Source organism: Tribolium castaneum, chromosome 10 (assembly GCF_031307605.1).
Source record: "Tribolium castaneum strain GA2 chromosome 10, icTriCast1.1, whole genome shotgun sequence".
Classification (NCBI taxonomy): Eukaryota; Metazoa; Arthropoda; class Insecta; order Coleoptera; family Tenebrionidae; genus Tribolium; species Tribolium castaneum.
The window spans coordinates 5,865,545-5,893,477 of record NC_087403.1 but is presented as its reverse complement, the minus strand read 5'-3'; the positions used below and the strand labels follow the sequence as shown (position 1 = coordinate 5,893,477).

General features: G+C 35.9%; 2 protein-coding genes across 5 annotated transcripts; one reads left to right on the top strand and one right to left on the bottom strand.

Moving 5' to 3' along the window:
* Nucleotides 1–60: 60 nt before the first annotated feature.
* On the top strand, nucleotides 61–1,626 carry LOC661483 (uncharacterized protein). The gene is made up of 3 exons (XM_967638.5): nucleotides 61–218; nucleotides 271–1,214; nucleotides 1,263–1,626. Exons 1-3 carry the CDS (start codon nucleotides 161–163, stop codon nucleotides 1,554–1,556), a joined length of 1,296 nt encoding a protein of 431 aa, XP_972731.1. The 5' UTR covers nucleotides 61–160; the 3' UTR covers nucleotides 1,557–1,626.
* Nucleotides 1,568–27,780, bottom strand: InR (Insulin-like receptor). Of its 4 annotated transcripts, none has more exons than XM_015979260.2 (15): nucleotides 27,337–27,780; nucleotides 10,055–10,396; nucleotides 6,121–6,884; nucleotides 5,900–6,071; nucleotides 5,588–5,849; nucleotides 5,325–5,536; nucleotides 5,091–5,274; nucleotides 4,873–5,042; nucleotides 4,646–4,819; nucleotides 4,232–4,415; nucleotides 4,097–4,182; nucleotides 3,725–4,047; nucleotides 3,460–3,678; nucleotides 3,145–3,410; nucleotides 1,568–3,098 (listed from the first exon to the last, which is right to left on the bottom strand). In XM_015979260.2, exons 2-15 carry the CDS (start codon nucleotides 10,224–10,226, stop codon nucleotides 2,108–2,110), a joined length of 4,179 nt encoding a protein of 1,392 aa, XP_015834746.2. In that variant the 5' UTR covers nucleotides 10,227–10,396; nucleotides 27,337–27,780; the 3' UTR covers nucleotides 1,568–2,107. The 4 variants fall into 4 exon arrangements, with proteins under 4 accessions (XP_015834746.2, XP_008199415.2, XP_015834738.2 ...); XM_008201193.3 differs by having other exon boundaries at nucleotides 10,049–10,396; nucleotides 27,337–27,779; XM_015979252.2 differs by lacking the exon at nucleotides 27,337–27,780 and adding an exon at nucleotides 18,705–18,822 and having other exon boundaries at nucleotides 10,049–10,396.
* Between the last annotated feature and the right edge of the window lie 153 nt (nucleotides 27,781–27,933).

Sequence of the window (27,933 nt, the reverse complement as noted above, 5' to 3'; positions counted from 1 at the left end):
CTACTTAGATGCAAGAAAGATTAGTCAGTTTTGAGACGTCATGATTGCGATAAGTTTATGACCCTTGACCAGACAAGAGATACCAACAGACATCCTTTTCAACTCAGTTAACATCGTTCAGTTGTACTTAATCAAACCTACTTATACAGTGAGTGATACAATGCGTAGTTTAGGCATCTTTCTCCTCTTGCTTTCGCTGAATTTCTGCCACAGTGAAGGTACGACAAAACCGCTCCAAACACACCAAAGTACTAACTTTAGCAATTTTAGTACGAAATGCGCAACAGAAGCAGATTATCGAAAAACAAGAAAAGAAAATTAGTGAATACATTCTCCAAATCTTAGACCACTACAAGAAGGATGATCCTGTGGGAATCCCCGGTGCACCAATCCCCGATCCCTTACTAATCCCGCCCTTAGCACATTCATTTTCTTTGGGAAAAATGAATTTCGAAAACGTGAAACTGTACGGTTTGTCCAAATTTCGAATACATCACATTAAGGCTGACATAACTGCGATGAAAGTGGAAGCGGCATTAACGATTAAAACACTCGACGTTAAGGGAAATTACACGTTGAGAACCTTCATGTCGTCAGCCAAAGGTCCATTCACTGTGAAGCTGACCGACGTGTATGTAAAAGCAATCGCAACTTTGGAAGTCGAAAGAAATGGACAATTGGAAGCTCAGGATATGGATATGGATATTACCTTCAAAGGCATCGCTATGGACTTCAAAGGGTTGGGATTTTTCGCCAACATGTTCCAAGGGGTCATCAATTCGGTCGGTACCTTTATCTTTGACTCCATCAAACCGTTTATTTTGCGTGAAGTCAATACGAATTTGCGGAACGATGTTAATAAGCAAGTCAAGAAGGTTCCACAGAAGTTTCCAAATTCAATTTCGCCTTTCGATCAGCTCATTATTGATATTCGCCACAAGATCAGAAAGGCCCAGTTTGACCCATACAAAGTCAACGATTACAATACTAGTGTTGGTGTTTTTGATATATACATGAGACACACTTGGTTGTATGGCTTGTCTTCGATTCATAGAGTCGGTGATATCACTTTTGAGATAAAAAATAACAGTGTGTATGCAGTTCTTGAGGTGGGGACGCAACGGATGGAAGGGACGAGTCATTGGGAAGTGTCTTTGATCGCTGGGTTCATGTCAAAAGCGGGGACTGTGTCATTCAGTGTGGAATATTTGAGGGTACGTAGGGGAAAACAGTGTTGTTTGTTACTAATCGTGGTATTTAAGGTTCAAGTTGCGATAAGTCAAACAATGGATACACGAAACCCTCCACAGTTGGAAGATATTCAGTTGGAATTGGGCAATATTCAAATAAGGTTTGATGGGGCAGGAACGGTAGATTATGTGATCGAGTTTGCAGTGAATGTGCTTCCTAATTTGCTGCGGTATCAAATTATGGACGCTTTGGAAGCTCCGGTGAAACAGCGGATACAGCAGGAGCTGAATAAAGTTAATATCGAGAGAATGATCAAGGAAAATGTCGATAAGATTGATAATCCTGAGAGTTTGAAGTTGTTGTAATGAAAATGTAGTTCAGATTATAAGTTTATTTTCTTTTATATAAAATAATAAAGAAATAATGTACATTATATTACAGAGTACAAAATTTAACTAAAATATAAATAGGTACAATAAAGTAGTTGTGACTACCAATCATCAATAAGATAACAGGAACTCAGAGTCAGGCTGCAATGTATTGATTGGCAATTGTCCAAAGAATGTCTTTATGGGATGCTACACATTATAATTACTTTAACTAATAAGGCAATTAGTTTCATCTCTTTTACACATAATATTGAGTAGACAAGAATCTTAGAGTATCCCATAGAATGGAAAATCAATAGACTAGTCTTTATGGTTTCAGGCTCACTGAATACGCCTCACTTGTTAATGATTTGCTAATGAACACTGTTTTTCTGAAATATGTAGGCCTTTCAGCAAATGAAGAAAATATCTTTGGTAATTTAAACTTATAACTACTTTACAAAAACAGTCATGTTACTTATTTATGTCTCTTGCTGCAATAGTCAGATCTTTATAGGAAATACTTTCAACTGAGATGTGATATGTAGCTAGCACTGAGTTGTTGCTGCACCATTTGTGGGACATCCACTCACGTAACCGTTAGCGGTGGTGATTCCGTCTTTGTTCTCCACGGGAATACTGGGAAACCTAATATGAGTCTCAGCGTCTGTTTCGAACTCGTCATTCGAGTCGTCCGAATTGAGAGAAAAATTGACATCATGGTCTCCAGCTATCCGGAGCGGAGTACTCGGATCATCCTGCGACGGCGACGGTGTCGGCCGCGACGATCGAGCCTCAATTCCAGCCGCACTATGATAAAACGACACCTGAGCAAAACTAGTGCTGGCATCCTCTAACAACAATGAGCATAACTTTAAAAACGAAGGACGTGCTGATGGTTTGTGTTGCCAACAGTATCTCATCAAAGTGTACAGTTTATCGGGACAGTTCTCCGGCCGCTCCATCACACCCCCGTCAATCACATATCGCAAAACCTGGTCGTTCGACAAGCCTTGATACGGCTGCGACGCCAGAGTCGCCATCTCCCACAACACAACTCCGTAACTCCAAACATCACTATTACTAGTAAACACACCGTCTTTGAGACTCTCGGGGGCCATCCATCGCACGGGGAGCAGCCCCTTAGTGCCCTTGCGATAGTAGTCCGTTTCGTAAATATCACGCGTCATACCAAAATCACCTATTTTAACAGTCAAGTCTTCAGCTACCATGCAATTTCTAGCTGCCAGGTCGCGGTGGACGAACTTCTTGGCCGACAGGTAGGCCATTCCGTCGGCTATTTCTATGGCCATTTGCAGGATCTGCTTCAGCGTTGGGGGTTGCTTGGCCGTGGCAGGGTCATACACTTCGGCGTCTGGACGGTGGGAACGCAGGTAGGTCTTCAAGTCGCCATTCGCCATCAGCTCCATGATCACCAACGTGGGCTGCCCTTGCGACACCACTCCCAACAACCTCACGACATGAGCAGTATCGAAAGCCTTCATGACGGAAGCTTCGTTCAAAAACTCCAAACGCTCCCTGGAATTCATTACTGGTTCGGTGCTTCCGCAAACACAACACATACCTATTGGTGGCGTGCTCATTAACAGTCTTCACAGCGCATTTGATTTGCGCCTTTCCGCGGACGTCTTGGGCGATGCCCTCGTATACCATGCCAAAACTCCCCTGTCCTAACTCCCTAATCAGTTCTATTTTTTTGCGAGGCACCTCCCATTCGTCCGGAACATACACACTTGGAACATACTCGGGATTGACCGACGGAATCAGCCGCATACTCTCCTTGTCGGCTTTCTTCTTCTTGTAGAAACAAAACGCACACAGTGCCAAAATCTGCAACTAGTTGTTACAAAACGAGTCACTATTATTGCGTACAACTCACTATCACCAGAATGAGCATACAAACGATCAAGGTTACGTAAGTGTTAGACGGCCGTTCCTCGATATAAAAGTACGCGTAAGGAGAAAAGTTGGCGTAATCACCTGACGTCGTTGCAGAAACTCGAACACTGTAATTTCCAGGCGATAACGCTTTCAAGGTATAAATCCTACTCTGGTTGATAAAACGCGCGTGTGTAATATACTCTTCATTAGCCTTGGACTGGAAAAAAAATCAGTACAAAAGTATAAACACACGAAAAATGTACATTTTCAATTTCCAACTTTTTATATTCTATCGTGTAACAATAGATCAATCCGTTCGGAGCCTCCGGTTCCTTCCACGTAAGTGACACCATTCCCAAACTTTGGTTTTTGACTTCAATTTGTTTTATATCATCGGCTCCTTTCTTCTTCAGAGTCCGATGCGTTTTCATATTTTTGCTACTGCAGGGATTTTCGGTATCAAGCTTGTCGTTGGTTTTTTCTCTACAGGCTTGGACGTTTATTTCATAAACCGTATAGTGCCGCAAATTCGGCATGTAAAATTCTGTCCCCGTGACTACAGTACTGAACGAAATATAAGCACCGGCTACAATTAAAAAAGTTAACTAAAACTATGAGTGGAATTAAAATAGTACCTTCATCGGTTTCATTAAACACCCGGTTCGCATTTAGTTGCTCACTGTCCACGTCACGTCTTTTGCGAGATTCTGAAAAATTCGGCCTGAAAATAAAGACCATTATTTGAACTTCAAAAGACGTGGCATACACACTTTCTCACATAAACCGCGTTATGTAATTCATCTTCAAAATCAATTCGGGATTTTTCGACATCTTCATTAATTGATGATGTTGACGGTTTAGTTTCTAAACACTGGCAAGTGTCGTTACTTGTTGTCGTTGAAGTAACTGGAGGAACGCTCACACTAGGAATGGGGTGTTTTGGGCGACTCGAGGCTAAAACCAACACAATTAAAGTGACTTAAGCTAAAATTAAATTTAATTAAAATTGAAAGCAACAATTGTTGCACAACATCGAAAACAATAGCAAAAAAACTGAAAGTATTAAAAATTTCGGCATTTACAATGTGAAAAAATTAAATTTCCGTCAAAAAATGCGCGACACAATAAGCTTTCAATCAAAGAATATTGATTATAGTTTTTTGCTGCTGGGATGCAAAACTTACGTGATTTGCAGAAATGCTCCATTTCATCCAGATCGGGAGTAGTACTGTTGTGCCTTTTCAAACTAACAATGTAGTGAGTAAGTTTGCCGTTGGGAGATTTGGGAGGCCTCCACGATAACTTAAGAGAGTTGCTCGAATTACTAACTACCTCTAAGCCAACCGGTGCCGTTGGAGCTAGATTAGCATAAATTAATTCGATGACTATTACACTCATCCAAGCGACTTACTATCGGGCAACGTAGTGAAGTACGAAATCATACTTTGTGCACCTCTTCTTTCAGTAGCTATCGTGTAAGTTTTGACATAAAATGCGTACTGTGTGTAGGGTTTTAACGATGTAAGTGGATGTGTTACATTCATTTCGTTTTCAGGAATTGCAACATCATCAACGCGCCATCTGAAATATTTTTTGCACTAGTGTCATTTGGAAATGAGGGATAAATACCCGTCTCCTCCACAAGCATCTCGTCCATCATAGAGCGTAACGTTCTGGGTTGGTGCTTCGATCGAGTAGACAATGTAGCCTAAAAGTTTTCGCGGATCGTCGATTTTGAACGGCTCCCATTCCAAGACGACCCCTTTGCTATTCACGACTTTGGGTTTATCTACTTTTAAAACTTGAAGTTCACCTGAAGTGATAATGTTGAATACAAAACTGACGTGGTGATACCCCACATACATGCAATTTTATCGCCGTTCGAGTTTTTCGCCACTTCTAATTCAGTAACGTCGACGATGTGGGTGATATTTTGTAACTTTTCGATTTCTCTGATGCAAAGTTTTGGGTTGAAGTGAAAGAATAAACGTCCGGTGTCAATTTTAAGCGTTTTATTATTTTCCCAGTTCCACAGTTCTTGAAGATTTTGATTATCAAGTACAACGAAAACGTATCTAAAAATTAGCGAATTGTGACAAAAGATGTGACAAAGGTGAGGTACACACTTTTGGCTTTCTAACTGTCTGCCGTGTATCACTTTCAAATTTTTCAAAAAGTTTAATGAAACCAAAGGAAATGATCTGACTACTTTCAAATAACCGTCGATTTCTTCAATCATGCCTAGACTTTCCTCCAATTCATTCACTACATTTCGGCCGCCCCGAATTTGTATTTCTAGAGAACTTGTTATATGGGTGCACCCTTTCAACTGTCTTGCTAAATTTATACTATCAACATTCACTCCCGCACACTTTTTTATACAATTCCCTTAAAAGAAAAAATTGAAATTGGGGGAAAACACAGCTAGGAATATATACCTTGACAGGGTATACAATGAGTGTCGTTACTCATATAATTGGGTGGACATTCTAAAATACAGGAATTGTTGAAAATTTTGAAAGGTTTTTCGGGCCCACCCTGCTGCTGAAAATTCAGAGGTCTCTTCATATCTTTGCATTCATTTTTCAAGATACAGCGTCTTTCTAAATACTGTAACGGGATTAAATTTAGTTTGAGGCACACTAACTTGATCACAAACCTGATAATAATCGGGGGGACAACTCGACATGCATTGTTTCTTTGCCCCAAACCCCATGCTGAGATTTTTACAAACAGTGCAAAGTTTGGTATCATTTATACTACATCCTCCTAGACAGCTCTCGTCGCAGCATTCCAAATTGGCGTTACAGGAGTGTTTGCACTTCGGAGGGCAGATCTTCTGACAGTGCTGTCGATTCCAGCAGAGATGGACGTCTCTATCGAAATTTTCGCTGTCGGACCGGTGAGGTGCTTTATGGCAATGAATATGTGCCACGCTATTGCCCGACTCGTCCTCCTTTTCGTCGCCGGGACAGATAGGGCATTCATTTGGTGACTTTAGGTTTTTAATAAAATGTTCTCCCTTTTCGTGGGCTATCGCTTCCCAGTCGATCGAGTTCACGAAGCACAGAGAAGGATTTTTATCAATCCTGATTAGTCCGCGAGTAATGTCAGTCAGTGAATATAGACCTATTTCTTGTAAGCTAGACATTTCAAATACGACGAATGAATAAGTGTAAAACGTTGAGCGTCCTCGAATGACGCTCAAATTCGGAAACAACTGTCCTATACTTCGCAATCCGTTCACTCTGTACAGTAATAAATAATCGGTTATTTCAGTTAGGTTTGGAAAACTTAAAAGGGATAACTCAGTCTCGTTCACATTATCAAAAAGTAAAATCTGCACAAAACCTTCCACCACGTGGCAACCTTTTAACCTGTTGAACGAATCCAGGGTATTTCTAATATCCACGCTTTCACAAACTGCAACAAACAAAAATATTAGCGAAAGTACAAAAGCGGCATAATCAATATATCAATATGCACTCCAATTAACTGGCTCAAATATGAAAGCAAAAAACGCTCTATTTTTAGATGATAAACACCATTAATTACAATTTTTATCTGCACGCTTTTGAGCAAAAAAAGAAACGCCACCAACTGTATTTTTAGCTCTTTCATACTTGGAACAGATCGCCAAAAATAAAACCACTACAATCTACTACAAGTGCATAAAAAACCACACTCGCATTATCATAATTTACGAAAATGGTCAATGAATAACACAAACGCAATTAATCGCCCGATGAAAGGCGAAGTAAACATTATCAGTTGTTATCATTTCGAATGGATTTCGAATTTGTAAAAATAAACGGTCCAGCACAATAGACGAGGTGAAGAGATTTTAATGAGTGAGCCGGTGTTGCAGCTGTTCCTAACTGTACAAGTGTTGAGGAACTGGCTGCAGGAATATCAGCAAAAGCAAAATATTTGATTTGAGTCGGTTGCTGGAACCTCGCCGGTTGCAGGAGTCTCAGGTAGTAAAAAACGGCGTCGGAAATAATTAAGGGTAGCATGAAGCACACTAGTTGTGAACTAAGAAGGTCGTGAGATTGAAGAAGCCTACAAGAATGCGACCGTCCGGAATGCAGTTTAACGTTCGGAATTTGCGAGACGCTGTGTTTGTGCAGCCCAACGGGGTTACTGGCCATCCGAAGGACAAAACCAGTGGTGGAGCTTGTAAGTACCTATGCAATATGCAAGAGATCGATTTTCCTGCGTGAGACATCAAAAATTCTCATTCAGGAAATACCGAAAATAGTACGAGAGGACAAAGACATAAACGACTGCTCCCAAGAGTGAAAGAAGAAACGCTATTTAACTGCCAAAACAAATAATAAATCAATTTTATCTCGCTGCTTGGTGGGAGTAATAGGAATATTTAAAGATTATGTTAATATGCGTATTAACTAATCGCTCGAAAATATTGTCAGGTGGGCTGACACAACCGCCGGATTTTCTATGAGTCAAGTTTATCAACCTTGATCCAATTTAATCTTCTTCATTCAAAACACCGCTCTGGCAAAGTATAACGCCTCTGGTCGGCGCTATGTACGAGAAGAGCACTTGCGATACGTGAGCGCAAAAAGTGCACCTTTACGGAACAATTCCCTCTATAATAAGTTTAAAGGAATGGAAGATGTATAACCGTCAAACTCATCATCCATCAGCCTGGAAAAATGATTAACAGGCTTCCCCGAGAAAATCAAATACTCGGTTAAATGAAAAATAAAAATAAATGGCAACATCGTTATTAGCTGACGTAAACACTATTCAAAGAATAGCGCAAATTATGTGCCTAATCATTGTTTGGCTAAAAAATAAATGTAACAAACTATTTGTTAATTACAAGAGTTTCGCGGTAAATTGGGGTTGGAGGTTGTTGCGGCAGATGGCGCCTTCAATCCTCTAACGGTCATTCGCCCGTAAACAACTCGGCGGCAATAAGAAATTGAAGTCATAATATTTACTTGAAAATGAAATTACGTTTATTATTTTAATTGATGGTACTGATACGGTAGATTTTTTTAATCGCCAGCACTTTGGCGAGTTCAAATTAGGTTGTAACGACTTTATTAAAACAAAAGGCGGTCGTTATGTTGAACAATAAAATTGTTTTTATGACTAAAATTTTGTATAAAACCGTAAAATTGTTTTGCTATTGCTAATCATAGTTATGTAATTGTTTTCTCACTGAGCTAATTTCTCCAAAAGCGGGGGACCACCCAACCCTTCCAACAGTGGGTTACAACCTACAAATCGTCAATATCGCCCATTATTGTGCCGACGTCACCCACAGTGCAACACGTGCATTTGCACGGGGCGGCATAATAGGTGCATAACATAAAAAAATAATTAGTTAAAAAAACATGCGTCCGGACGGTTAGTCGCCTTTGGCTAGTCGTTTTCAGTAATTTCAAACTAAAATATCAGTCACCGATACGCGTTAGGTGACTGCTGAAAGTATATTTTTACTTTATCTCAAAAACTAACAATCAACTAATTTAATAGCAATTTAGTAGCAAACGCTCTCTCAATGAATACTTCCGAATAACGGACATCTCTTCACAACGGACATTTTTGTAGAAACGTAACAGAACCTATATAAAGCATTTGTTCAAGCAAAGTATCATTCAACGAAATGTTAAATTCGTCATTTTACTGTATTTGTTTCGGGAATTTTTCTTTTTTTAACTGTGACGATAGCATCTGTCGTTTACAAATTTCAAATTAATAAAAAAAGTATTCAACATCAACACTTGGACAAGAACTAACTGAGGGGTATGTGTAGTTAAATTAATAATTCGCTAAAAAACTTCGCGCGGGGCGACAAATTTCCAAGTTTCCAAGCACCGAGCCTGCTCGGTTACCTTTTCCACTATTACACAAGATGAGATCTCATGGCTTTTAGAACCATGCTGCCAATTGGGTTTTATTGGAATTTAAAAGCTTCTGTTTATTGTTAACATGAATAAAACTAAGTTTGTCAATCCCGGATTAACCAAAACGATGCCAACTGCTAGTTACTAGAATTTTCAAAGTATGTTTGTTAAGAAATAAAGCGAGTTTGTCAACCCCGGATTAAGTGGAAGAATGTAAACAGTGTAGTGTCTTGATGAAATCGTATCACGTTGATCCTTCCAGCTCCGGTTAGTCTCAGTGTGAGTGTTAATTCATTGGCCATTTTGTGTATGGTTGTTGGTGGTCTTCTGAAAACACTCGAGTGACATTCCATCAGATTGCAGCCGGTTGCGAAACATTGCTACAGATAATAAAAAATCGAAAATTTCCATGATCACTGAGTAAACAATGTAAGTCATGAGTCATGGAGTATGGAATCAGTGTCTCCCAAATCGCAAAACGCAAACACCGGCATCAAGAACGAAATTGGAGCGATTTTTACGTTTCACATTCGGAAGGGTACTTTTTAGAAAACCATTGTGGCAAGAGAAACTTGGAGCTTTCACTCCGAGCGTATTTTTTTGGAAAAAGTGCGGGTGGGGGCATGACTAGTGTTCTAAGCCTAGTCCGGCCCTGGGCATGAAGCGGCGTTATTTCCGTGTTGGCCGGATCCCGATCCTACTCACTTTCACCTTCATTCTGGTGCGCGAGGTCAGAATTGGGCTGGAGTTGGTTCGCGGCGACGGCGACGAAGGCAGCGCTGCCGAAGAGGACGAGCAGGGCGGCGTGGAGCACCGGCCCTGGGCCGAGCCAGCTGAAGGAGCGGCGCTGTTGGGCCGTTGTGGCGGTGCCGGTCGCGGCCATCAGTGGCAATACATAGACATGGGTCTGCTGGGGCCCGTGCAAGGTTCGCCAACTCGCGTCGTACAGAATTTCTGTAAACTTATGACGCAGTGCTCGATCAATGTAAACATGTTATTCACTTCGGCCGGGATGTCCAAAAACCAACTGCCGGTGCTCGCTCGAGGTTACACCTGAAACAAAAAGAGCCTTCAGACCAGCACCACACGCGACTTACTATTTTCGGCTGAAATTGCAACGTTCATTCATAAGTTTACGCGAATGGGACACGACTGGGCCCCACCGGCCCGCTTTTCACACCTAACTATCGCCAAATTTGTCATTATTTAATTAAACACAAGTTAACGTAGTACTGTGGAGATCCTGAACGGGCAATGAACCCTCGTATTTACACGTCAACCATTCTTTACGATCGCGACAAGCTGATAATCGTTTTATTTTATATAATTATGACATATTTCTAAATAAACTGTTTGCGTATTCAAACCGCTGCACAACTATTTCTGAGTTTTCAACAAATCATCATTCTGACAACCAATCAAGACGCGCTGCTGATTTATACAAAAACCACGGCGATTCAACCCCACACATCTTTCGGAATAAAATAAACACCATTAGATAAAAACGATAATCCCTCAGGGCGTGAGGCAGCAAATTGAAATTCTATATATTCAAGAACAAAACTGAATTAATAATTTGATAAGATCAACAACCTCTTTTCCAATAATCAAAATTAGTATTGTTTCAATTTATTTAACCTAATAACAGATTTCGAAATCAAGTTTCTGATTGTATACGTTTTCTCTGCAATTTTGATTTTGAAGTACAGTTGATTTCGTTTATAACGGAATTCAAGGAGTACGTTTGATTTCCAATATGTGAACCTCTTTACGTAGCATTTTCCCCAATTAATACGCAGTACCCTTTAAAAATATTGTAGAAGTGCCCAGTTTTCCATTTATCTATTTACTCTGTCCATTTTAGAAAGACTCTTCTCTTGCTTGTAATGAGCAAAAAAACAAAGATTTGTTTCAAGATACCACGATGTTTCTTTATATTTAATGCTTTTTCTGTTTTAATGGGCGGGTCACTTTGCAAAAATTTTATTTTCAGTTCTTTATAGGAACTTAGTACCAGTCAACTATTGGCAAGCTACAATTGGAGCCACATTTGTAAAATTTGAAATACGAGCAGGAAAAAGAAATAGAAATTGATGACAGGAGGGACACAAAAAAACTCAATATTTATATTTTATATTTAGAGTTATAAAACTCTGTTAATTTAAAAGGCTTTAACTCCAAAAATTATTCTTGAAGTAAAATCTGGAACTCTTTCGAAACTAGGAAACGGAAGGACAAGGCAATCTATAACGGCATGACGGACGGGATAAAGAAATTGTATATGAAATTTCTCTAAGGAATTTATTCAAAAAGGTTGTAATTATTAAAACTTTAACAATAGCAAAATTAGCCGGTGGAAATAAATAATTATTAGTCCTGTTTCACAATCTAAGAAACCTAAGAATAATTTGCAATACCAATAACGAACTAGAAAGAAAAATTTACGAAGATAAAAAAAGTAATACCAGAAACTAAAAAAAAAATTCAACAGTTGTACTACCGCACTTGTCAGCAATATTTTATGTTATGGCCTACAAGACAATGTATGCGAATTTTGAATCCCAATTTAAATTATTATCCTCTCCCATAAATCCACAACAAAAAAATTATTTTGTCGCAAAATACATTAAATATTAACCGAAACGTATATTTTAAAAGAAACTACATACTCAAATTATTTTGAAAATTTCGGTGTCAAGTTGCATTATCCCTGAAATGATGAATAGTTTTTTTATAAAAATTTATTTTCATTTTAGAATATACACACAGCAAGCATTTTTATATTTTTTAGTTTTGAATTTTGCTATTTCTGGCAATTTAACAAAATTATTCCAACCAAGTTCTCGTTAAAAAGCAAATTTAGTCAAAGAAAATTTGCTAAGAAATAAAACCCACTTTTGTGATTTTCTGCATCAACTAAACCAAGTAATCGGTCACTTTGGAGATATCTTGTATTAATTCAACGACCAAAAAAGAAAAATCATTAAAAAGCCAGATTTTTACATAAATTAAATCCCCTTTTCAAATATGAGCGATTCTTGTTGAAAAATAAGCTAATAAGCTGAGAAAAGTAAATTTAGAACGTATTTTTGCAATTATCCGTACTTATCGATTCAAGCTTTCCACCTAAAAAAATTAGCGATCTTTCATCATGTAAACAATACTTGAAGTAAACAAGCCAAAACAACTTATTTCAAAAAATATATGTGCCTGAATCGATCGACTTTTAAATAAGGACAGTCCTCGTTGAAAAATAAATTGGTCAAACAAAATTTGACGAGAAAAAAAACATTTTAGTGATTTTCTGTATCAATATAAAAATTCTTAATATAACCCAGTTTTCATTTAACAAATAAGAGCGATACTTATTGAAAAATAGCCAAATCGAACAAAATAAGACCAAAAATTGATTTGGTCGACTTAATAAAATCTCTTAAAATTAGCGAATTTTTATTAAATAAAAAAATTTGCGATTTCTGGATCATCAACAAAATTAAAACGATTTATAAAACTCTTAAAAGTAGTATTTGTGTCTGCTTTTTGCACATTTTAAATACGCAAAATCGTTTGTCTACTTGCTAATTTCAGTGACAATCAACTTTAAGAAACAAATAAATGCTTCGTCACGGCCCTGAAGTCCGGCAAAAATGTCGAAATTGGAGTATAAAAAGAGAATTGACATTTAATAGTTAAAATTAAGTCAATATGTTTTATCTCGGAATTGTTCTATTGTCCTTAGACAAGGTCGGATGGAAGATCAATAGGTACGTTTAGATAATAAGCTTAACTTTAAGACAAGATGCAATTTGTCGACGCAAAAACCGCAATTACGTTGCAGAAAGACTGTCAACCTATACCTACGAGTATAATAAAGTCTGAAGATTTGTAGTTCCCGAAGTGGTGGGAGTGCAAAATGAAACTTATTCATCAATAAGTGCAATTAGCACAATTGGCTACGCCTACAGGTGTTTTTATTCAAGCGTAGGCCCTGAGTATTTTTGCACTACAAAACAGGACGATTTCTGACCTTTCAGCACCTTTCTCGGAATGAAATAGCTTTACGACTTAGACAATAACACGTCTGAGGTCAGTGTTATTTTTGTTCACCCTACGAAGTTTGAACAAATTCAATTATTTAATCAGCGTTAATGATCATTCAATTAAAACTATTTTTGTTTTGTTTCCGGAGGGTGAAAACTTGCTAAGTGCAAGTGCCATAAATATCCTACACCCACAACCCAAGCGATTCAATATTGGTCCCATTTATCATAAAAATTTATTTTTAGAAAAATTGATACAACTTCACGTCACTTCAAATACGGTCTTACGAAAAAGCCTTCTCTGAAATTTACTATTTTATTTTGCTGTTGTCACCTGTTGCGTTACGTTTTATTCTTTTTGTGGAATAACGTACACCATTCGCCCACGTCAAAATGGTAATATTGATTGAAATCGGTAGTAATAGTAAAATTTTTAGCACGTCATTTCGATAATACGGTTGAATTAAAATAGCACTGTGATAAAAAATCGAAATTTGAACGTATAATCTTGAAGTAATTTCTATATTAATAAACCTCCCTGTTGATCTATTCTGGAGCAAAACAAATACATTGTTGGGGACAATTTAAAATCCTTTTGATGTATGCTACACATGCACATCAGCGTCTGGAGACATCCTACCGCTGAAAACAAATTTAGAAAGAGGTTTAACATTTTTTGCACAAGTTGCCTGGGTAACAGAATATATTAAAAGTGGTAAATTGTCTCGTGAGGAAGGCTCATGTTTAAAATCTTCCAAGTGATCGCAAACAGGCGTAGAAGAAACCCACGACTTTATGTTATTAAATTGTCATTGAAACTTAATTTGAATCAATTCGATTTTTCCAAGTGCACCATACTACACAAAATTTCTGTCTCGGACATAATCCGTAAGAAATCATTAAAAATAATTGCACGTTTAGTGATCAGTAATTGCAATTAAATTAAATTGCAAAGCTCAACAGGTGGAATCAGTAGAGAGAAACTAATTATCAATCTGGAAATACCTAATTTTGAATTAAAATCAAATCCCCAAAAGGTACTAATTAATTGCCCCTTTTAATCTGTGTGTTTGTGATAGGCATTGAATTTTAAAATCCCTTCTCAATGGTAGCTGCCTCATTTTCCGCACTACTTTCAAAGTCTGCTTCAAATAAAAATACTTCATTATTTTTCCCTGTAATATGGAAAAACGCTCGATTCCAATTTAAAATTCAAACTACAAGCGTACTAAATTACAGTTGAATACATAAAACATGTCACAATCTGTGTTAAAATAGTTAATTATCCTGTAAAAACTATATAAACGTGACTTGTTATGTTTGTACACAGCTTAAAAAAACAATTAGTAATTAGTTCAGAGCGTAATGAAACTTAAACGAAGCAACCGTCCAATTATTTTCGAGTATGACAACAATTTTTAAAAACTGATATTTGAACAATTCGCAAAAACCACATAAAACCAAATCAAATAATTGCGATAAACAGGCGAAATACAAATAATACCTTTTTAATGATCAAAGGCTTCGGAAAAAGTTGGTAGCTCGGGAATTACCGTAAAACTTTTTAAAGCTTTTGCAGTGAAGCTGGATTCAAAATATTTAACGGAAAACGTGTATTTGTGTTGTAAACTTACTGGAATAACTTCCGGAACAAGGCAACCTTATCCGGTGGTAACCGACAGTGGAGAAACATATAAAACGGTCGGTCGTGTAAAAGAATTCCACAAAACTTGCAAACAATTAATAACCGAAAATATCTAAGGCGAAACTTGGAAAAAGTCATCTTTATGGAAATTTTAAATAATAACTCACTTAAAAAACAAAGTTATTTATCTTGTTTGTCGGAACAATGTGCACGTTTTAATGCAAATTTGATTGTGTTATATATTTGTTACTTTAAATTAAACGATCAGACTGATTATTTATTGCCCAAGTTCGGTCAAATATAACAAAAAGAAGATAATGTAAACCCATTTCGATTCAAACTAATAAACCAAATGGCTCGACTATTAAGTTGTATATTATGCCAAGTTTTCGTCTTATTAAAGACAAACAAATATACATTAAGCAGTCTAATTGCCCCCAAAATATAAATATTCTACACATCTCTATCGAAAACGATGTCCTTGCACACTTTAATCATCATTTTCTTGCGAGATGCGAAATACCGACTTGTTTGAAAGAGATACTGCGATAAAACTGGGTGAGACATTGTTCAGGTGTGAATTGCGCTTAATCTATAACAAAACTGAAACATGAATGAAACATCATTGTACAATATTGTATAATTAAAGTCTAATTAATTTTATTATTGCACGCTAGAGTCTAAAAAACTCCAAACTTTATTAATAAAAGCGTACAGTACACATGAATATTAATGTATTTAATGAGTTACGAGAAGTTTTCTCCCACTTATCCCCAATTCCACCCACATTGACGTTGGGGAATATGTTGTAACAAAACTCCGTTTGTTAAAAATAAAGAATTGAATCGTAAACAACTGAAAATACGTATAATGAAATTGACGAGAGTCGGCTCAAAAATGATGATCCTTTGAATGAAGTCTTCAGGCTGACAAGGCTATCATTACTACATTAGACTAACAAGTCTGTTATACGCACACAATATCATTTAATTATCATTTCATATTCATATTACCCATTTCTGCCTAATTAAGGTTTTAGAATTTGACTGGATCTATTTTTGACATAAAATTCGGTAATAAACAACCCAATTAAATCCACAAAAACGCGTCGATATTGCAATAGGTTTTACTGGCGTCGGTAGAGAAGCCGTGATGAAATGCAACTCTGTTTGCTGGAAAGTTGCAAAATTGATGTTTATGTTTTTCACCTGCATCTACTTAATCTTTTTGTTTTGAGTCCAGACAACATTCCGAAATAATGATATTTCATTCAACGGGAGTTGAGTGCAAGCAACCGAAATCAACAAAATAAACTAAGATTTACGAAAAAACTCAAAGTCCTTACCTTCTAGGTTCTAGATTCGAAGGGTAGCAACACAAAGCAACATAATTGCCGTTTTCGCGCCATGTCTCCACATAAACTAGTGAGGGTTGCCATGACATGACAATCTCCCTACCACCGAGTTTCAATATTGGCAACGAATCAGATTCTAGTTAACAAATACTGCGTACTTGACATTATCTCAGTTTGAACAATTTCATCAAGGGGGTGCCCACTTTTCCCCCATCACCGGGGGGCTCACATAGATGGCCAATTCTCAAAAAGATTTCCCCACATTATACCAGTTTTTATTATTTTTCAATAGGTTGCTAACAAAGATACAACCGTTGGTATGAAAAGGGGTAACAGGGGTAAACAACCTTTACGTAATAAATACCAGACTGCATCAGATATTCTCGTGTATCTGAATAGTCATTTTTAAAAATAATGAAACAGAATCAAGTGGCGCTGTTTTCAACAGTTTAATTCATCGCCGTCGTTTTTTAGTTCAGAATTTTTCCGACATTAATTTCCATTGACGAATAATATAAATCAGAGCTATGTCACCTTTGACAGTAAAGACATTAACTGTAAATTAACGCCCTAAAATTGACTTCGCTTAATGAAAAACAATTTAATATAATTTTTGTAGACCGGGTCAAAAGGTTAATAGTTTCGTCATTCGGTTATTGGGTATGCAAATTGTATCTCGAGACAAAGGCATTTTACATTTGCAAGATTCTCGTCATGCGAGGGCAAAACAGATCGTTTTTAATTAGACGGAATAGAAAATGTATTTTTCAATCTTATCGATTGATCGAAATTAAATTTGAAGTCACGTTTGATGAAAGTAAATTAGGTAGTCACATTAAAGCACTCTCTTGTCAGTTTATGTATAACAAAATTGAAAAACATGTCCTACACAAATTTATTTTAACGATTTCGCCCACCCAATTTTTCAACATTCTCTGAATATGGTTAACAAATGTGGAAAATCAACTGCGTAATACACTATTTGAAAGTTTTTTCTTAATCAACGCTTAATCCGAGCCCAGAAGATGATGCATGTGCAATTAGATTTCCTTGATTTATTTTAGTCACATGAATAATACAGTTCTTCCAAAAATAAATACAGAAACTAACCAAAATACGTTTCGTCATTTAGCATTCTTGAAAACCACACTGGACATGCCTTTATGGGGCGACTGTAACACTTTGGAAGCATTTGTACAAATAAATTACGACATGGGAATCCATTCATTAGCTGATAATTTACTGATAGATAACACGTAGTAAACATCACACGATAAGAATATTTATTGAAGATACTATGAATAAAACAGCCATGGTCTATACGCGATCTTGCGACATCCCAAGATTTGCACAAGTTTTTGATCATTTGTGGATCGAATCTTACACTATAAAGCTTCATTTTGTTATCTCCAATTCGTAATCTATAATTTCAACATAAATCACAAATTTTCCGTCCACGGTATTTTCTCAGACTCCCGCTAAGTAAAAGAAAACAACCAACCCACAATTGAAAGATAAATATCCTAAAAAAAAATTAACCGAACAAAACGATATTTTTTTCCAAACTTATTACCAATACAGGGTACAATTTTATAAATACAATTGTCTTGCTCCCGTAATAACACGTCATTTTCTTATCTGACAATGCCAAGGTGACTAACTGTACTTACAAGTTTTATTTATTTTTAATTACATTACTTGTAGATAATCTTGGCAACTTTAGAAATAAATACTAACTTAAATAACAAATTGTACACTTCAATTTGACTAATGTTTCAACATAGATTAAATTAACTTTAATTTTTCTTGGTAATAATCATCCATTATTTAAATTAGTATCTGGAAACATTACATCACGAGAAATTAAAGCAAAGTGAACGTAAAATCGGAACAGACAGCACAAAGAAAAAATTACAACTCTTGATTAGTCAAAAAGGATCATTCCAGGCTTCGCTCAAAGAATTCAATCAACCGATATTTAACAATAACCTCAACATTCGATGCTCTTACATATCAGCAAATTCTGATTAAAAACAAATCAGAATGTGATCGCCTGGAAAATTAACTCGGAAAAAATAATTACAGAACCCCGATAGCCACTGAAAGCGGCTTAGAAACAACCGGACTTAAGTCAGCAGTGTTTTTTCATACTAAAATAATTGTTTTACTTTTGATCCAACTAATGGGATTGCGAATCTTAGAAGTAACGGCCGCCAAACATTCCCACATCCATTAAATTAATTTATAAGTGTTCACCGTGTGACTGCATCATGTAATTCGTAATCAATACCCTCCTTTACTGGGTTTTGTGATTCTACTTACAGTCAAAAGTAGCCACTTTAATTAAAATCTTAAAATGTTTCAACACTCTTTTGTCAAAACTAAATAAAACTCAAACAACCGACCAGTGACCAGCCATAGAGCAACTGGAGAATGAAAAACCATTTTAAAAACGTTTACAAAAATGGTTAACGACAAGATAATGGTACCAGTGTCGGGATAAACAAGTGAAAAAATGGAATATCAGAGATGCTCTTTCCACGATCCGTGCTAAATCAGGAATTAATCAAATTAATTAGACCTCAGTTGTGAACCGAGTAGGTGTAATAAAAGGGATTCAAATTGCTTAGTCCTTATTTACACAAATTTGAAAAAATATGACGTCAACAGACACGTTTTAATCTCGCTTCGCTCCTGTTTTCCTCGTTCGGATCTTTGCCGGCTACAATGTGTTTACAGAATTTCCTTTTATTGCGCCGAGAAAATTTTGCGAATTACGCAACAGAATTTTTGTCCATTTGGAGACTTTCTGATTGATGTGATGAATTTATAAGCTTGCCGTTTACGTTTCCCAATAAAGGCAATCGTGTCAAGAACTGTCATGTAAAACCCAATGATTAGCTTCCCTTGTGATGAAGTCATTGAGATAATCACACGTCTGACTCTATTGTTTTATTTATATTTTTCTCTGACAAAACTTACGTAAAAATATGGAGATCAATGTCGTATGTCCGTGCCAGCCAATAAACGAAACTTTTCGGTTCAATTAAGATCCCGTATAAATAGTATGAGATATGAGCTATTTTTAAAATGCCATTCCTCAGTTCATTCATGAAATTATTTATATTTTGACTAGTAGCGCCCCATCTTTGACGAAAAACTCAAAAGTGGCGAATACATCACGCGAATAAAAATAACCACACAATGTAGAAAAAATATTCAGAAGATGTTGGCTCTGTGCCCTTTTACGATTTTTTTAAAAGCACATCCCTTTGTAAGCCCCTTTTAAAAACGGCCAGGTCTTTTGAAACGAAACCAATAAAATATACTCCGTTCAAGCTACAGATTTTAATTATAGTAATTGATGACAACAACATTGAGGTGCAAAACCAACAAAAATATCTTCCTGATAAGGATTTGTACTTGCAAAGTGCCTTGAAAAATAGATTCCTAATTAAACAATATACGCACAAACTATAATTTAGTTTAATTGCATAATTGTTTCTATTTTTGCAACATCATAATAGGCAAGCCGTGTAAAAAGTCTAAAAATAAATTTAAAAAGTGTATTTCTGCGACATTATACGTACATATTTAGCTAAGTACTAATTTTAGCACGCAGCTGATATCCATCCATGTGTTTGAAGGAACTGTGCGAACAAATGGTTGTAATTTTAATTAATGTTTTCATGAAATAATTACTCCCGATTGTAAATTAGATTGTACGCATTTAATTTGCCGAAAATTATAAGATAAACATGAAAATTATCCTCACTGTTGACAAAACAATGTGCTCGTTTGCATGTATTACATGCTACAATCACAAATAAAACAAACAACAAAATGTAAAAGAAGAACTGCCATATCCGTTTCATATTATTAAAATATATACAAGAACGTTTACAAACAACAACCGAGACTTTAAAAATCATAAGTAACAAAACTATAAATCTAAACGGTGATTTGAAACTGTAAATTTAAACAGTGATTTATTATGAAGCAAAACTACACAATTCCCACATTTCAATTTTACAACACTAGATTAAAATTTATGAAGTACAGTTGTTTGATTTTCTTTACATAAAGCTCATACACTAAATAACTGCCACTTTGTTCGTTCCTTCCAAAGGGTCTATTTACTTTTCGGCAATACTTTCTGGGAATTAATTAACAAAAGACGCTTAAAAAATTAATAAAAGAGTTATAAATATTGCTCCTTTGAGATTTTTTTGGGAGAAGAAACATTGTTCAAATTAATATTTCATTTTCTTCTCACGAATCCTTTTATAACTCTTTTTTGCAACATCATCGTGAAACTGGCAAATACGACGACAAAAGAAAACAACAATTTTTTAGAATTAACAATTTTATGCCGTCATTATTTACAATTTACAATTATCACCAAGACAGTTGACGGTATTTTGTTCTACATGTTTCAAAATTAATTACATGAAAAATAAACTAAACAACAAGACGGAAATAGACTCCACTCCCATTCGTTACACAAAACAATGTAAAACTTTTTTCTAAATACAGTTAATACTAAACAAATATTGTACAAACGTTCGTCTTTATTGCCGTGATAATTATCACTTTTGACACACATTATTCCTGTTTATGGCAACGTTAAATCAAACGCAGACATGATTTGCAACAGGTGTGGCCTACAAGTCACAAATTTTCATGTACGTCTTTAAATTTGACGCAATAACCCCGCTAGTGCTCGGCTTGAAACCGAGTCTATCATTTGTAACGAGATATTAGACAAGCGCTCTTGACATATTCTCTTTTCAGCTTCTGGACTTGCAGCGCGTATTGTCTCGAAAGCTATTACGTATTTTGCAAATTTACCGGTTGCACAACCGTTAAATATGCAGTGCATTGTCACTCTCATTATTCGATCCAGTCGGTGCAGTTCATCCCTCTTGAAAAAGCACCTGCTTCTAACTATTGTCTCAAGATTAGTCTGGCATGAAATATTGATAATCGTGTGGCTTATCTTTACAATAATAAAGTGTTAAATAATTGTGAATGAACTTAATCCAAAGGTACACTACAACTTTGTAACAAGCGATAAAGTATTTTTTATTTTATCGAGTGCAAAACTCAAGACGGTCGCAATCGAATCAGTTCCCAGACACGTGTGATAGGAAAATAAACAGTTTTCTGGTCAAAAATGGAAGTCAATGACAGAATCTTATAAACGATGAGCCTTTGTTTAGATTTGAGAGGCACTCCGCGATTTCATGTTTTTACCAAGTAGGGAGAGCTTTTGTTTAGTATCCTAGACGATATTTGAAAATTCTCTAAGTGGTACAGACGTATTAACAGTAATTACTATAGTTATTTCATTCCCAGCACGTCTCGCCAAGTTAATGAGTATGATGGGCCACTTTGTATTACCCAAACAAGAGAAATGCTGATTTGGTTTTCATGAAAATGTAATTGTTAATTAAGTTTATAAAAATTTCTGAAACACGCCGATTGAGCATTCAGTTGAGTAAAATACCAGTTTCGTTATCAGTATAAACTGATTTGATGTAATTTAGCAAAATAACATTATTTTTACTGAGAGTTGTAAACACAGACGATTAAAACTATGAAATAATAATAATCGCATTTACATCAACTTGAAAACAAAAGGTCACAGTAAAGATATAATATCTTATCGGCATTTTTGTTCACAAAATAAAAAATTATCTTTGCAATATCAATAAAAATTACCAATAAATCAAACAATAAAAGCCGCCAATCTATTCAATAATCTTTCTTTTAAAAATGCCATGCAAATAGCGTCTGATAAACTGAGATAATCGCGGTTACGCCCTAAATGAAACACAGCAAAATGTTCAAGACCTTTCAGTGAACGTTAATTTATGTAAACAATAACTGTTGCTAAGTAATCATTTCTTTGCATTTCATTTGTATATACTTGTTTTTCGATAGTGGAAAAGTAACGAAAAATAAATATGTGCGACTTTTTAGCGACCACTCAAACATAAAGCATGAAAAAAGCACAAGCTTAGGTGCTCCAGGTTGTCTCGCCGTCCGTGGAGGAACCTTAACTATTATTTCTCCAAACAACAACAAACAAAGCGTAACTAAATATAATGTCTACTTTGATATGCATGACTAAACTACGGTCAATGTAATATCTCTTTTATAAAGTTATTAATAAAATGGAGCACTGTGGGATAATTACATTTAAGTAAATCGGTTAAATTCGATTTTTTTATTACGACCTGTCAGAGCAATAGAGTGGCCTATCTATTAACCCTTGCATATTGTATGGACACTTACGTCAGAACGGCGAATAATTGCAATTATTTGCTCTTGCATCAATCAAAAATTTAATACGTGTTATGACGGTCCAAAGTCACATAATATCCATCACAATATTGTCGAAATACACACCTTCTTAGCAAAAAAACAGACGTTTGTCGTTACAGAATTATAGAACAAACTATATCGTCATTTGAAAACATTACCGTGTGTCAAAGTTCAATCAATTTGTTCAAATGACCTACATTGTTTTAGCACGTGGCAATCCATCGATAGCAAAATAAACAGAAAAATTCTGTTTTCTTTCCATAGACTAACAGAGTTTGTCGCTTGAAAATGGACGACTCACGCTCAATATTTGTTAAAATTTCCTCTTGAAAACCAACAAATCTGTTTATCATATTCCATTACGCAACAAACTTGTCGCAAAGTTTTTGCAACATGTCGTGTATCGCACCTGTATTGTAGGGTAAGAAAATGCATTATAGATTCATGAGTGTGGGTAGGTAAATGAGTAAGATCGATATTAAATAATTCTAGATTTTATCAGCCGTTGCCACAGTTTTGGCCATTTAGAGTTCCCACAGTGATCGATTTTATTGAACTACTTCACATTCCTTCACTTTTCCGAAAGTTATTTCAAGGTTTATTACAGGTTTTTTGGTCTACCTAAGTCAGGAAGAATGGCAACAATTCTCCAATTTTTACGCTTTCACCACCTTCAAATGCACCACTCGAACTTTCGATTGATCGGTGCTTTTCTTTAAAAATTTCCGATTTGAGATTCTCTAGCCTTGTATCATTTTTACAACAAATAACTTCGCAAAACAATTTGATAATTCGGTTATCACAATCTCACCCACTTTATCACAGCGAATAAATTTTATTAGGTCAAGGTACTCGATTTGAGTGTTTTAAGTCAAAATGTAAATATACAAACGTTTTTCGATGATGAAAATAGGTTAGCGCTTGATATGTGGAATACCTTGTAGCTGCAAAAAGCTCAATCTCAGTTAACACGCAATAAAAATTCTCTAACATTTACTTAGATCGTAATTGTTGTAAATGCAGCTTGTAAAACTGTTTACAACATCTGGTCTGCGGCTTTTAATCTCAAGACGGTTCACTCTTGGTTCAAGAAAAAATATACTTTCTATAATAGGTAAACTAAAAACGATTTTAAATAAAACAAAACATTGCCAAGTTTCTAAAGTGCTCTTATTCATCAATATCACCGGCTACTGTTATCTCACCCACTCTCTAATATTCATTAGATTTATTAGGTCAAGGTGTGAAAAGTGCGAATGTAAATGATACCGCATGAGCTATAATAACTGTCATTTGATTCGTTTGTTTATTATTGTGGCAGAAGTGTGATTTAAGATTAAACCAAATAAAAATAGAGATGCAAAAATTAATTGTAAAAATTGCAAAAGGCGTAATACCACACATTATTAATTCGAGCTCGATAAAACGAAATAATTATCTGAATACTTATCTTTAGCTGATTGTAATACCACTTTGCCTGAATATTAAAAAATTCAACAATATGTATATTCGTTTTATTCATTACAAACGAACAATAGGAGGAATTACCTCCTACGCATTTTTCCATTGCAATTGCTACGCAGTATTTTACAAGATGTTTACTGTGTCACCATAATCCGTAACCAATCAACGAGAGAATAAATATATTAGTAATAGTTGACACGTTATATAATTATTATTAATGCACTCAACATGTTTATTGTTTAGAAATAACCAGTGGAGAATAAATTAAAGATCGTTAACCTTTTTGGGTGACTTCGTTACAATGAAAGTGGACTATTAATTTTCTCCTTTATCATGTAAATTGAGGGAAGGAAAATCTTGGTTTCATCAACAAACACCAACTTTCATGATTGCCCTTTCAGACACATTCTATTTTATGTTTTGTAGTTAAAATTACTTCATTGGTATTTCTTAACATACTAAACATTCCATTAATGAATGATTCAAATATCAATCAAATTAATTGCATTGCATTTGCAATTGAAAAACTAGCGAAGAATGTTGGAGGAATTAAGTCAAAGAATCAAACCAATAAAACAAAATGATCGATTTGCTCGACGATGCAAGAATGCCAAAATTTACAGTCCGCTTCACCAATATCACCACGATAATGCTAGGTCAGTTATTCGACTATAAATTTTTTGTGAGTTTGCCTGTCTAATATATTACAAATTCCGCAATATTTCTTAATTAGAAATCCAGTTTGTAGCAAAATACAAACAGTCCAAACCTAAAAAACACTCATCTAGCTCCAGGATTTTAAGAAAAACATTAATCGAGATGAGTCTTGTTTTCAGACAAATCGAACGTCTGTTTATACACACTTGGCATTTTCTGGCAAGATCAATGTTATTGGCGAGCCAAGTTTCAGAACATTTCATTAAACGATTATCACTCCGTAATATTATTCGGAGTTGCAAATTATTTGTTTCAAGCTCGATTTCTACCAAAATTATAAACATTTACAAGAATGTTTACAATGTCGAAAAAACCTGAACGGAATTTCGTTGAAAAATATGTACACACCGTTAGAACTAACCGAAAAAATGCCATCATTTGCCACTAAACCGGAAATATAGATCATGATGCGACTAAACTGTTGAAAGTTTTAGTTACCAATAAAATTTGCAAAAAATTGTTTTCGTGCTTTAAATATGAGACCACAACTCGACTTGATCACGAGCTATAAAAATGCGAATGACTTTAAAGATAAATATTATTAGGTGGGTTAGTGTACCTTTTATGTCTGATATATTACGCTTAAACTACCGACGTATAGTAAGTTTTAAATTTTTAAACTGTGCACAGTCCAACCTTACAAAGTAACATTATTTATACAATCAAGTTTTAGTGCACCATTTACAGCTCCTTCGCCGAAGATAGTGTAATTATACAGTCAACTTTTACTATTCAGCGATTAACCCTAATTGTTATTTCCCATACTTTAAAAAACAATAAACCCAAAATGGGAATTTTAAATAAAGTTAACCGTAATTTGCGCCAAAGTGAATTTATTTGTTCGAAGGCTAATTATTTAAACAGCCAGACTTTTTTAATAAAGCGACTCACTGTAAAAAATTAAATCGTAGAAATAAGCTGTAGGACACATTTTGGTTAAAAAAAAATAATCCGCCGTACGTTTTCCGCTTTAATTGATACGGCAAATTTTTGAAAATTGAACCAAACATCCAAAAATCTGCAGGAATAAACGAAGAAATCGGTTTATCAATTGAAAATCACAAAGGCGTTCTTACAAAAATTACAATAGACAGATGTCGAGAGATTATCATTATCATAAAGTTAATGTTTATTGGTTACCTATCAACGTATACTTTTAAGTTATAACTTTAACATTATCTTTTAATGGTTTACATATTATTTATTGCGTAGTAACTTGTCGTCAATTTCGTCGTTGCTGACGTCCGGTGAATATTTGGTTTGGTTTTTGTTTTTTTAATTATTAAATTTGAGTTTATTTATGCAAATTAACCTGAAGATGATAATAGTAATGTGGTCGCGAAAATGTGTCTTAATGTAACGTGATTAAGTTGATTCATGCAAACACTTCCTGTAGCACAATGTAAAAAAATTCATTCATTAAAATCAGCACATAAAATGAAATGAAACAAGTGTTAATTGTTTCCGTTGTAGTTTCTGGTGGAAAGGAGTAGTTTATGTGCGAAATAATTTATTTGAGCCGTGATCTGAGCTGGTCGGTGGGCCAGAATGTGTAATAGGAAGTGGTTTAAATATCAATAAGTATGGAATTGCGGCATGCTGTGAATAGCAAATAAAAATTTTGTTTACAGTCGGTGATAAGAGATCATTGAGAGATTATGTTGGTTGTAGTGAATTCGTAGCACGCAGCACTCTCCATTGAAATAACTGATTGTATAGGTGTTTGTGAGTGGCTCTGAAGGTCGTTACGTACGAAGGGACAAAAAGAATGATGAATCGAGGCAGTATGGGAATATATAAGCTGAAATTCATATAAATGAGTGCAATGAAGCACGTGGTTTCGCCACGCCCCAAACCGTACTATACGTTACTCCATAGTGGGGAGGCGAATGTTATGACGGCGATCCGAATCAATACCCCGCAACAACATCGCAGACGCCACCCAAGAAAACATGAGAAACATCATTTCCGGAGAAAAATGTCGACAGTCAAAATAAACACGCCGCGGACCGAATCGCCGCAACATCCATCCGATGATGAATCACTGATGTGTGAAAGCTCCGCGAATAATCGCGCGAACACACATGCCCAAAAAATGATGCCAAATTCCAAAAAGCTCGCCCAAATTGTGTCGCAACCCACATGACGGAAAATAACGTCGGAACATCATTGCGAATAAAATCCGGCGTAATTTCGATTTAGGTTTATTGACATCTGCGTTTGTTCATTCGGAGAAAAATACGCTGCGGCTTGGGAGGAATATTAAAGCTCGAGTCACACGAGAACGCTCGGAAATTTGGCGAAAACAAACATTGCGGCAGCGGGTGTTCCTATTATTTACGCAAACAATGATTGGAGGTGGTGCGAGGAGGTGGGCCCACGGCCGCCGACGGCCCGATTTTAATTGCGGACGATATTAGAGCAACTAGAAGTATTTATTTACCTTGAAAAAGCGCACCATCCTCAGGTTCATTTTTTACCGAAACATAACGCACAGAGCACTGACAACGCCACCCGAAACCAATTCAAACTCCACTACCCGAACAATTAAAAACCAAAGGCGATTTTATTGCACAACAAATCCACTAAACAACGTCGTATACACTTTATCCACCATGCTTACTGGAGTTGGTTACATACAACTTTACTAATATTTGTTTGGCGATTGCGTTGAACAACGTTGCCACTCCGTCAAAAATCCTCAGACCTTTCACTAATAAATAATTCGATGCCATTCATAGAATACCATCACCTTACGAAAACCATCAATCAAACACTATGCGTTTTATCTTACTCCGTTTATTTTTAAATTCAACGCAGCTTATACACGCTACTGCGCTACATAGGCAACATGGGAAAATACGAACGAATCCGAACGGGTAGTGTATTTTCACCTCCACCCAACAATGCCTTTAACTTCTCCTGCGCATTCATTTACGCGCCACAGACAAGGATAGTCGCAGTTGCGATTGATAAGAGAAAGTAAGAAAATATGAATCATGCAACACGACCTCTTTCGCCCGACATTTAAACCTCCCAG

What these genes read in the sequence shown, in the direction of transcription:
- LOC661483 (XM_967638.5), top strand. Translation starts at nt 161, where the DNA reads ATGCGTAGTTTAGGCATCTTTCTCCTCTTGCTTTCGCTGAATTTCTGC. An exon ending in GAATTTCTGCCACAGTGAAG is followed by an intron (nt 219 to 270) that starts GTACGACAAAAC and finishes TAGCAATTTTAG; the next exon opens with TACGAAATGCGCAACAGAAG. An exon ending in TCAGTGTGGAATATTTGAGG is followed by an intron (nt 1,215 to 1,262) that starts GTACGTAGGGGA and finishes GTGGTATTTAAG; the next exon opens with GTTCAAGTTGCGATAAGTCA.
- InR (XM_008201193.3), bottom strand. Translation starts at nt 10,226, where the DNA reads ATGGCCGCGACCGGCACCGCCACAACGGCCCAACAGCGCCGCTCCTTC. An exon ending in GTTTAATGAAACCGATGAAG is followed by an intron (nt 4,048 to 4,096) that starts GTACTATTTTAA and finishes TTTTAATTGTAG; the next exon opens with CCGGTGCTTATATTTCGTTC. An exon ending in GTATGCTCATTCTGGTGATA is followed by an intron (nt 3,411 to 3,459) that starts GTGAGTTGTACG and finishes AACTAGTTGCAG; the next exon opens with ATTTTGGCACTGTGTGCGTT.